The sequence below is a fragment of the Nannospalax galili genome, unplaced genomic scaffold, assembly GCF_000622305.1.
Source record: "Nannospalax galili isolate Female #2095 unplaced genomic scaffold, S.galili_v1.0 scaffold962, whole genome shotgun sequence".
NCBI classification, from domain to species: Eukaryota; Metazoa; Chordata; class Mammalia; order Rodentia; family Spalacidae; genus Nannospalax; species Nannospalax galili.
The window spans coordinates 1,798,996-1,811,275 of record NW_008348537.1 but is presented as its reverse complement, the minus strand read 5'-3'; the positions used below and the strand labels follow the sequence as shown (position 1 = coordinate 1,811,275).

Genomic DNA, 12,280 nt, shown 5'->3' with positions numbered 1-12,280 from the left:
CAGGGTGGGTTATGACCCCAGGACAATTTAAGAAAACAAAAGTAGATGGGATTCAGACAACTCAAATGTTCAGGAAACTAGGGTTTGTGTTAAGGTTGGAGTTAAATTCAATGATGGTTTAAAAGTAGAAAAGTATGCAAGGATATTACCAAAACAAGAAGTGAGCACAGAGTGGCTCCCGCAGAACCAGGCGCTGGTCTGGCTAGAAGACAGGATCTTACGACCTTGGAGCCGCAGGTGAGAAGAGGAACAGCAGAGGTTGGAGGAGACTGCTCTGCTAAGATGACTGTGAACTCCATGGCCTTGAGGCTGCAGTTGTGTGTGTGTGGCGGGGGAGGGGGGGCGGTCTCTGAGAGCTGGGACCTGAAATCTGAAGTCTGAGAATGTCAGGGTGATCTTGGAATTACATCAACTCTCCGAGGGAAGGCAAGGAAGAAGGTAAGCCCTCCAGATAAAAAAAAAAAAAAAAAAAAAAAAAAAAAAACAACTAAATTTCAATATGTAAGAAATGATGTGTTAGGAACTAGTTCCCAGTTACATAGCAACAGGGAAAGTGAAATTTCTGTATCTAAGTCATGGTCATGAGCTTGTAACCCTCAAGGAGCACCTTCATCTCTTATTCAAATCAGAGTCATCTCTGACTACTCTGTGGGGTGTGCAGGATAGGAGATGACCTGACTCTGAAGGTATTTTTACCTTTAACCAAACATGAATAAGGGGATAAATGGAGGTTTAAAAACCCTTAATGACTTCATCAATATTAAGCCGTACCTTAAAAAAACTTAAAACTTAATAAATTAATTTAAATGTTAATGAAAAAACTATAAAGACTACCTTTCCCCTAAATCATCCTGCAACGAAACCAGTGTTTATAAAAGGGAGCCTGGATTATTACTGATTCCATAACATTTGGAAAGTTGAAGCACCATGTAGCCAGCACTTGCTTATGGGCCAGATGGGATGATAAGTGTGGTGTGAATGACCATGGGCTTCCCACACTTCCAGTTCAGGGTGTAGGGAAGACCTACATCACCAGGCCTACTGCTTAGTTCCCTACTGCAAGGCTTCTGGACAGGAACTGGGTTTGTTTGCTTGTGACAGGATGTAGCTCCACAGCCTTGCATGGTAATAAGGGGATAAATGGAGGTTTAAAAACCCTTAATGACTTCATCAATATTAAGCCGTACCTTAAAAAAACTTAAAACTTAATAAATTAATTTAAATGTTAATGAAAAAACTATAAAGACTACCTTTCCCCTAAATCATCCTGCAATGAAACCAGTGTTTATAAAAGGGAGCCTGGATTATTACTGATTCCATAACAGTAGCCAGCACTTATGGGCCAGATGGGATGATGAGTGTGGTGTGAATGACCATGGGCTTCCCACAGTTCCAGTTCAGGGTGTAGTGAAGACCTACATCACCAGGCCTACTGCTTGGTTCCCTACTGCAAGGCTTCTGGACAGGAACTGGGTTTGTTTGCTTGTGACAGGATGTAGCTCCACAGCCTTGCATGGTCTATGGTAGCTACTTTTGGAGTATCTGCTCAGTCACAACAAACCCATTCTTCAAAGAACTACATCTGTACCTTGAGCTTGCCTTTCTTTTACCCACCTTTTATTCAGTGATGTGAAGACTTAGCCCAGATTCTTTCTTCTGGGTAACTGGATTTGGCAACCAGGAGGAGGATCCAGCTATGGCTGTGAGCTGACTACACATGCAGACTCAGGACTGTGGGAGCCAACAGTTGGCCAAAGGTCAGAAGTCAATGAAACCAGGTGCGCTGGATAGCTTTAGTTGTCCACTTGACACACTTGGTTAGAGAGAACCTCGGTTGAGGAACTGTCTCCATATCCGTGGCCATGTCTGTGGGGCATATTCTTGATTGCTGAGTGATGTGGGAGGGCCCAGTCCACAGTGGGTGGTGGGCAGGTGGGCGTGTATTGTATAAGAAAGTTAAAAAAAGAAGAAAGTAGGCTAAGCATAGGAGAGGGGAGCAAGCCAGTAAGCAGCACTCCTCCATGGTCTGTGGTCCAGGTTCCTGCTTGGCTTCCCTTGATGATTTGTGCTTGTAAGCCAAATAAATCCTTTTCTCCCCAGGTTGGCTTTGGTCAGTGTTTTTCATCACAGCAACAGAAAGCTGACTAGAACACTGGGTCATACACAGGACAGAGCTGCAGCCAGCACTGAGAGGCCAGGAGAAAGGACACCCGGGGTTCTTGTTATTTCCTACTCCTGGTTTGATTTTTAGGCCCCATTATTTTCTGCTTTTTTATTCTAAACTTCATTCCTCAGATTATGATAAGAAAAGTTCTTCCTTTTAAAGCTTGGCCTAACTCAATTCAATTTCTTTATTTAGTTTTGGGTAATGGGAACTGATTGAGGACCTCTCACCTGCTAAGCACACATTCAGCCACTGGGTTTGTCTCAGGCCCGTTTGACTTTTCTTGTTTCCAACTCTGTCAGGTATTACACCCTAGTTACCAAAATCTTGGTTAGGGAATCAGGATATTGAAGAGAAGAAAAAGGGATAAACATATGGGAAAAGGAGAAATACAATGATAATGACAACTTAAAAATATAGCTACTAAATATGACTGCCAAAGCACAAGAAATGGGAAAACTAAATAGGAACTGATCAAAATACAGAAATTCTGTTCTTGAGAGGATGTAATTATAAAACTGAAGGAAAACTCACAGAGTGGGAGAAAGTATTATCTAATCATATATTTTACATGGGACCTGTATCTAAAATGTATGTATGTATGTATGTATGTATGTATGTATGTATGTATATCTATGTATCATCTATCTTTCTATCATCTATCTATCTATCTATCTATCTATCATCTATCATCTATCATCTATCTATCATCATCTCTCTTCCTATCATCTGTCTTAGCAGCCCAAAAACAAAAAGACAGACAATTGTACTAAAGTTTGGATAAAAGAGCCAGATATGGTGGTACACAGCCAAAGCCTCATAAGACAGGCAGGAGAATCTTCAGTTCAAGGCCAACCTGGGTTGCATGTTTTTTTTAGAATAAACAAAACAAAATAAAACAAAACAAAACAGCAACAACAATGGGCGAAAAACTTGAACAGAAATTTCTTCAAAGAAGATACACAAGTGACCCTTGAATATGTGAAAAGATTTTCAATGACGTTATTGATAGATGAATCTGGTCAATTGGGAGAAAGCACCAGGACACAGATAAAACTCTGGCAGGATAGTGTTTATTAGTAGAGGAAAATTGCACGGGACAATTCCCTTCGAGATAGGGAAATTGTCAGCCCATAGGTTGTGGGCTGGGGGTCTTTATAGGGGGGCTTCGGGGGATGCAGAAGGCGGGAAGATTTTTTTTTTTTAAAGTTAGGCTGGAGAGAGGGAGCCTAGGGTTTATCAGAACAGCTTCTGTTAAAACCGCCCCCTTCTGTTCCCTTCTGTCAGCCAAGATCTGAGTTATGGGGTAAAACTTATCAGAGGGAAATGGCTTGTACCAAGACAGTTCCTACATTAATGGATCCAGAGTGCAGGATCCTGTTCTGGTTCCAAGATCATCAAAGGAGCTGCAGGCTGTCTTTGACCAAAAGATGCAGAGAATCTGCTTATCTTGTCTTCAAAGACCAGGGTGCTTATTAACTCAGTTCCTGCATTCTCAGGGGCTTGCAAAACTGTAAGACCCTGTTGGGGAGGGGGTTGCTGCAGATCCAAACCCTAACAATTATCATTTGGGAAATACAAATCAAAACTGCAATGGGATTTTGTTCTATAACCATCAATAAAGTTATAAGTAAAAAGATGGGTAGCAAGTATTAATGAGAACATGGAGAATTTAAATCTTCACACCCTGTTTGGTAGAAATGGAAAAATGGTGTAGGTATTCTAGTAAGTAGTTTGGCAAGTCCTCAAAATGTTAAACATGGAGATATGTAGCCCCAAATTCTGTTCCTAAGCAGAATTCAACAGCAATAAAAGCACGTGCCGAAACAGAGACTTGTATGCAAATATCCATAATATCCAACAAGTGAGAGCTCCTCAAATGTCCATGGACAAGGAATAGAGAAATAGAATGGAACTTAACCGTAAAATGGAGCATCATTCAGCTTAAGAAATGAGGTTGATATAACATGGAGGAACATTTAAAACATTATGTCAAGTCAAAGAAAATTAAAAGTCCACATATTAAATTATGCAATCTACATGAAAGGTTCATGGAGATAGAAAGTACACAGTGAGTGATTCCTAAGAGCTGTGGAGAGAAGGGAATGAGTGGTTGCTAATGAGCAGTGACTTTCTTTTGGAGGTAATGAAGTGTTTAGGAATTAGATATTGATAATCAATGCATAACATACGAATATGCTAAAATCCATTTAATTGTACTTTAGAAGGACAAATTATGTGATGTAAATTATATGTCAGTAAAGGAGTTGTTTAAAAAATACGGAGGAAGAAACATCAGCCTGCCATAATCACTTAAAAAACAATAAAGTCATAATTACAGTGAGGAATACATAAAGTTTTAGCTGACTGTATAAACTCAAAAAGTTATTTATTTTTCTGTCTTCATTTTATTTGCCTACAAATGGGAAAAATAATATCTACTCTATAAGACTGTTGAAATGGTTCAATGATGTTGGGAGCCTCTGTTATGCAAAGTCGAAGCCCCTTCACACCAGACAGCTCATGCAGCTCGGGAATTATGTGCTGCGGGCTCCTTTCATAGCAGGGTGTCTTCCTGGCATCTTTCCTGTCTCTCCTTTTGAAGTGTCCGCCACAAATGCTATAACATAAACATGGCCTTTGGCTCTAACAGGTACCATGCCTTTCTGTAATTTTTCCTAGCAGACAGCAGTCTGGCAGAAACCCACTTCCATACGTAAATACAATGCCTCACAAAGCATCTAACAACCAAAGCTTTTACCACTACCCCCGTGGTATAAATGTCTTAGTCAGAGAATTGGGCTGCAGAGAATTGGGCTACAGAGAATTGGGTTGCAGACAATAAAGCTGTAGCACAGACCGAGCGGAGTCTGAGTCTTGTGTCACTACCAGCAGCCCAATCTCTACGGGGGGCGCACTCCCTCGTTACTGACCCTGAGGACACCCTAGCTTTCGCTGTCTCTGTACTCTTCCCTGCGTGGTTCTGTGGCCAGGAACCTCGCATCCTGAGGAAGAGTACAAGGGGTGGATTAGGGACGGGATTTGGCTGAACAATGCTTCAGTAGCAGAGGAAGCTGTCAGCACCAGAGACTCGGGACTCGAGCTGCCGGGAAAAGCCTGTGGGGCATCTGCAGCCGGGCCCGCCAGTGACTAGCCAGGTGTAGCAGGGGCCCCGAGATCCAGGGGCCCGGAGCGACCCCGGGATATCTATGCACACTACGTCTGAGGCCCATAGAGACACGGAGAAGCCAACGGGACCAGACCAGCTTTCCTCCAGACGAACCGCAGGAGCGCGTGCACACCTGCGGTCCGCCCTGCCATCCCAAGAGTGCGCACAGGGACCCCGAGCGCCCAGAGAGAGCACACGCCCATACAATGAGACCATATTTTTTGGAAGACACTTTATCACACAAGTGCTAGAGACACGGAGAAGCCAACGGGACCAGACCAGCTTTCCTCCAGACGAACCGCGGGAGCGCGCGCACACCTGCGGTCTGCCCTGCCATCCCAAGAGTGCGCACAGGGACCCCGAGCACCCAGAGAGAGCGCCAACCATACAATGAGACCATATTTTTTGGAAGACTGTTTATCACACAAGTGCTCAACAAATGGTGATACTTATCATTATTAAGTTACAAATGCAATTTGTATGGCTGAAAAATATTTGGATATAGTAACTTTATCCAGGCATCACTCCAATCAGTCCAGATAGAACCCAGCAAAAAAATAAAGGGCAAATGCTCCATAGAGAAGTGCTGGGGAGCCACAAAAAAATGGCCGTAGACCAGTAGCAAAATAAGATTTATGAGAAGGAACATATGTAATTACTAAATGCTCACCTTTATAAAAATAGATGGAACTCAAGTCAGTTGAACTCTGTAAAAAATAGGAAAAAACTACTTCCATGTGCTGGGAAAGTAACTATAAATATTTTATTTTCTGGGGATTGTTATTATTTGTTTTATTTGAGTTAAGGCCAGGGAATTCTCTGATGAAGATTAGATTTTATATTGAAAATATAGGTGATAACTAACAAAGATGAATGCTTCTTACTGGATTGTACGGTAAACATTCAACTGCCTAGTCTTTTGCTCTACAATTTTCATTGCTCAGGGTCTTTCAGGAAGGGGGCACCTGCCCCAGAATCTTTGAGATGACCGATGCTTCTGCCTTTTGGCTTTTGCTAGACATTTTTAGGTACTAGCACTTCTAAAATTCCAAAATTTTAACACAGTTGTCTCTATCACCTTACGCCGAGGAATGCCATGAGGAGACAGTCATCAGGTATCTGCTGCTGATGCCCTTGACTCATGCTGCATGGCTTTCTGCAGATCTACTACCAGATTATGGTGTGTGGGTTTCCAGGGAGGGGCAAGTTTCAGCGATACCCAATGCCCAGTTTCCTCTTCCTTTTAAAGAACTGTAATCTTCACCAATCTCTAGATTTTTCTCTAAACTGAATGTTAACTTTCCTGAAGACAGGCATTATTCATCTTTATATCCCTGGCTGAGAACCCAGAGCCTACAATATGGTAGTCATTCAGTGACCATGTAGGGAATATGTGGAAGTACTTGAGGGACACTTTCTGCAGGGCATAAATAAAGGCCCATACCTGCTTTTATCAGTAGTTAGAGTGCTAACAAGTGCAGTTAGCAGAAGTTCCACTCATACTTCTTTTTCCTATCTTCTTCCTTCTACTCCCAGTGAGTTTACCTTACTTCTTCAAAAGACACTTCTCAGCCTGCTGAACTAGGCAGAACCTGCCCAGTCCTTCCGCATCTTTCCCTTTGGAACTTGCCCTAAGCCTACTGGTCATGAGCTCTGGACCACCCTGCTGAGCTAATCAGAGCCCTGCCCATTCCTTTGCTACCTCTCTCCTCCTGGATGAGGCCTAGAAAGCTCTGCTTCAGCTCCAGACTAGCTCTGTGAGCTAGCTAGAACCAATTCACTCTGCCTTCATCTCCACACTCACAGTCTTAGCTTTGATTTCTCACCTTGCACACCAGACCAGTCTGGAATCACCCCATCCTGCCAATAAGAAAGTCAAAAGTGAGAACATGAAGTGAGACCAACTATTCAGATCAAGCTACAGCAACAATAAAAACAGAACCAAACTTCATCTCTACAAAGGCAGGCTAGAATTTCATATCAGACACACAACCAACCACAGAAGTCCATATGTCCAGATCACAATACAAAAACACAAGTAATGTGAAAAACCAAGATGATATGCTCTCATCAAATCCCACCAGTTCTAGAGAAGCATTCTACAATGAGAACTGCTCAGAGGAGCCTCAAGATACAGAACTTAAAAGAACAATCATAAACATGATCAAAGAGGTAAAGGACTTCAAAGAAATACACAAATAATTCAAGGACTCAAAGAGAATATGAATAAACTCCTGGCTGAAGCTCAAGAAAATACAAAGACAATTCAGGATTTGGAAAATGAATTCATGAAAGAGATAGAAATATTGAGGAAAACACAAATTGAGATGAAGATGAAACAGAAAACTCAACAAGCTAATTTGAAACAATAGGAGAAAGTCTTCCAGGAGAATGAATCAAATGAAAAACAGAATATCCAGACTTGAGGCTAAAGTTGGAGAATTAGACCACTCAAGCAACATTATGAAAAAGTTTTAAAAACACAAGGATATGTAGGAGCTGTGGGACACCATGAAAAGACCGAATCTGAAAATTATAGGTATAGAGGAAGGAGAAGAATCTCAGGTCAGTCACATGGACCAAACCTTCATAGCATCATAGAAGAAAACTTCCCCATATTAAGCAAAGACATAGCATACAGATACAAGAAACACACAGAACACCAAATAGATGTCCTGTCCAGAAAAGAAGCTTGCCATTGCATATTATAACAAAACACTAAATATTCAGAGCAAAGAGAGGGTACTGAAAGCTGCAAGAGTAAAACAAGTTACCTATAAAGGAAAACCCATCAGAATAACAGCTGACTTTTTCAATGCAAAATTTAAAAAGTCAGAAGAGCCTGGAGCAATAAACCGAGTTTTAAATGACCATAGATGCCAACCCAGACTTCTTTACCCAGAAAAACTGTCTATCATAGTCGAATGAAAAAGAAAAATCTTCCATGATATAAATAGGTTGAAAGAAAAGAATTCATGTCCACCAAACCAACCTTATAGAGAATACTAGAAACAAGACAAATGACTGAACAAAGAAATAATAACACCCAGGAGACTACAGAAAGAAAATAAATGAAGTTCTAATTATATAAACACAAAATAGAGCTAAGAATAAAAACAGAAAATAAAATGGCAGTAACCAATATACATATTTCAATGATAACCTTAAAACTCAATGGCCTTAACACCCCAATCAAAAGTCTAGGCTAGTTGAGTAGATTAAGAAACAAAATCCTTTTTTTGTTGTTGTTGCTGTCTACAAGAAACTCATCTTACCTTTAAGGACAGGAATCATCTCAGAGTGAAAGGATAGAAAAAAATAAAATGGCACCAAGAAACAAGCAGGTATTACTATCCTAATGTCTGACAAAATAGGCTTCAAACTAAAATTAATCAGAAGACATAAAGAAGACCACATTCTGATCAAGGGAAAATTAGACCAAGAAGACATTATAATCATAAATATATATGCATCAAACTCTGTGCACCCAACTTCATAAAGAGTACTATAGGATTTCAACATACAGACTAACCCCAACTAAGTAATAGTAGGCAACTTCAGTACTCCATTTTCTCCAAGATAGGTGATTCTTTGTCATCTGGACAAAGAATAAACACAGAAACATCTGAATTAAATGGTATCATACATCAAATGGACCTAACAGGTATCTACAGAATATTCCACCCAAGCACCGAAGAATACACATTTTACTCAGCAGCCCATAGAAGGTTCTGTAAAATAGACTTCATACTGGGGACAAAAAAATCAACAAATACAGAAAAATTGAAATAACTCCATATCTCCTTTCTGACTACAATGCAATAAAGCTTAAAATCAACAACAAAAGAATCGCTGATAATTACAGGAACTCATGGGAATTAAACAACACACTCCTGAACGGTGAATGGCTCAAAGAAGAAACAAAGAAACAAATAAAAATATTCCTGGAGCTAAATGAAAATAACTTCACAATACAACAAAACCTCTGAGACACATTAAAAGCAGTCTTAGGAGGGTAGTTTAGGGCTCTAAGAGACAAATTAAAAAATAAATCACAAAGAGCACAAACAAATGACTTAATGGTACAATTCAAGAATTTGAGAAAAAAACCCAAGCCAAACCCAATCCGACAGATGAGAAGAAATAATAAAAATTAGATTAAAAAATCAAATGAAATAGAAACAAAGAAAATAATACAAAGAATCAATGAATCTAAAAGCTGGCTCTTTGAAAAGATAAACATGATAGACAGACCCTTAGCCCAGCTAATCAAAAGCAAGAAAGAACAAATCCAAATGATCAAAACCAGAGATGAAAAGGGAAACATTACAACAGACACCAAAGAAATCAAGAACATTATAAGGGACTACTTTAAAACCTATACTGTATTAAATTAGGAAATCTAAAAGAAATAGATGAATTTCTAGATTCAACAGGCCCACCAAAGTTAAACCAAGGGACCAACAACTTAAACAGAGCCATAACAAATAAGAACACTGAAATACTAATACAAAATTTCCTGACTAAAAACAAGCCCAGGTTCAGATAGATTCACAGCAGAATTTTACCAGACCCTCAAAAAAGCATGACAAGCAAGACTGCTTAAATTATTCAAAAATATAGAAACCAAGGGAGGACTCCCAAACTCCTTCTATGAAGTCAGTATTACGTTAATACCCAAACCAGCTATAGACACAACAAAAAAGAAAACTACAGACCAATGTGCCCAAGAAACATACAGGAAAAAAAATTCAATAAAATGCTTGCAAACTGCATATAGACACATATTAATAAGATCATCCACCATGATCAAGTTGGCTTTATTCCAGAGATTCAGGGATGGTTCAATATATGTAATAAATGTAACAAATTCTATAAATGGACTTAAAGACAAAAATCACATGGTCATCTCAACAGGTACAGAAAAGACCTTTGACAAAATCCAACATACATTTATGATAAAAGTCCTCGAGAGAATAGGAAGGCATGAACATACTTCAACATAATTAAGGTATATATGACAAATGTTCAGCAAACATCTTTATAAATGGAGAAAAACTCAAAGTATTCCAGTTAAAACTCAGGAATGAGGAAAGGCTGTCCATTATCTTCATTCCTTTTCAATATAATATTTGAAACTCTTTCTAGAGCAATCAGACAAGAGAAGGAAATTAAAAGGGTACTAATTGGAAAATAAAGAGGCCAAATGATCCTTATTTGCATATGATATCATATTATACATAAAAGATTAAAATAACTCCACGAGAAAACTTTTAAAAATGTTCAGAACTTTCAGAAAAGTGGCAGGATACAAAATCACTTCACAAAAATCACTAACCTTTCTACATACCAATAACAGTTAGTCAGAGAAAGTGATCATGGAAACACTCCCATCAGAATAGCCCTGTGTACCAAGAAAGGAACAGAGGCAGGGAGAATGTTAAGGAACAGCCAGTGAAAGGGAGGCCAGAGCTGGAAGAAGGAGGCAGCAATTCCAATCAAGAAGTCTGAGGTCAAAACCCATGAAAAGGAAAGAGAATTTCAGATTACTATAGAAGCTGATCTGAGCAAAATCATTCCAATCACATTCAAGGACATTTTGTTCATATGTCTCACTGCATAGCCCAGGCTGGCCTCCATCTGGTGATGCTCTTGTTTCCTCTTCTTGAATCCCAGGATTACAGGTAAATGCTGCCACATCTAACTCTGAAGTTGCGGAATTATTGTGTAAGCAAATTATCAGACCTTATTGTTAAGACCACATAAAAAGCCTGTACATACCTAGACAGCCGTGGCTATTGAAGGAGCTGGCACCTGGCTGGTCCTGATCCACTGCAGAGGCCAATGAGTGAGAGAAGAGAAGGAGCACAGGAGCCACCATGAGGACTTTCCAGGGGGACTTCATGGTGAGCAGTACACCAGGGGCCACCATCTGGCTGTAGAAGCTGCAAAAGCTCTGTCCAGAGGGTCCAGTTTTCTTTGGCCCCTCTCTCTTTACTACACCCTAGAGCACACTGCCATATATGTCTGTTTTGAGTCCCTAAGAGCTGGGGGTGCCCAGGTCTGAGAGGGGCTGGAGCAGCCCCTGGTATGTAGTTCTTTTAAGCAAAGACTTCAGGATAAAGAAAAACCCAAGTTGCACAGGGCAGCGACAACACTTCCGGCTCTTGACTGAAGTCTGTGACCATAAACCACATGAACCTTGAGTTTGCCGAAGCACTCTGCTGGCTTGAGAGAGAGGCCCTTCCCCTTTCATTCTTGCAAAACAAAACAAATGATAACTAAAACTGAGGAAGGGACTATCATGTAACCAGCACACAGTCCGTTAGCAATTTGATCAGCTGCACCCACATAGTGCAGAAGTTATAATGTAGAATAATTATGGTTACAGCCAGGCGTGGCGGCACATGCCTTTAATCCCAGCACTTGGGAGGCAGAGCCAGGCGGACCTCTGTGAGTTCAAGGTCAGTCTGGTCTACATGGTGAGTTCCAGGACAACTGGGGCTACAGAGAGACCCTGTCTCAAAAAAGACCAAAGAAAGAAGAATTATGGTTATAATGTATAATTAACTTAGCTTTGTTTTAAACAGATATATGTGCGAGGCTGACCTCTTTGTTTTGTCAGAGAATGTTCTGGTCCAGGGCTGACTTTTCTCTGGAGCAGATGGAGTTGCTTGCAGTGTCCTGCTTCTTCAAAGTCTTCCATTTGGCGTGTGGAAAATAATGGGCAGCCAGCAGGGCTGGATTTTAAACTGAGTGAGAAAGAAGGAAGTGTTAGAATTAGCCACCTCTTATTTACTTGTCTGGACAGGGGGCATCTTTTTTTCTTCAGAATCTCAAAATGCCTTTGCCTTCCCCACCTGCTGAGGATTTGTTCACTTTTAAATAGACCAATTTTTTTTTGCTTTGAGGGGTGAGAACTCAACACCATTTTTGTAAAGAAAGAA

At 40.4% G+C, this 12,280-nt stretch overlaps 1 protein-coding gene across 1 annotated transcript in view; it reads right to left on the bottom strand.

Annotated features, from left to right (window-relative positions):
* The window catches only part of Aoah (acyloxyacyl hydrolase), a 255,067-nt gene extending 243,496 nt beyond the window's left edge, over window positions 1-11,571 (bottom strand). Inside the window, exon 1 of the mRNA XM_008845432.3 lies at window positions 11,115-11,571. Within this exon, the coding sequence (XP_008843654.1) occupies window positions 11,115-11,265 (151 nt within the window). The 5' untranslated portion in view covers window positions 11,266-11,571. The remainder of the gene's footprint in view (window positions 1-11,114) is intronic.
* Window positions 11,572-12,280: the final 709 nt, after the last annotated feature.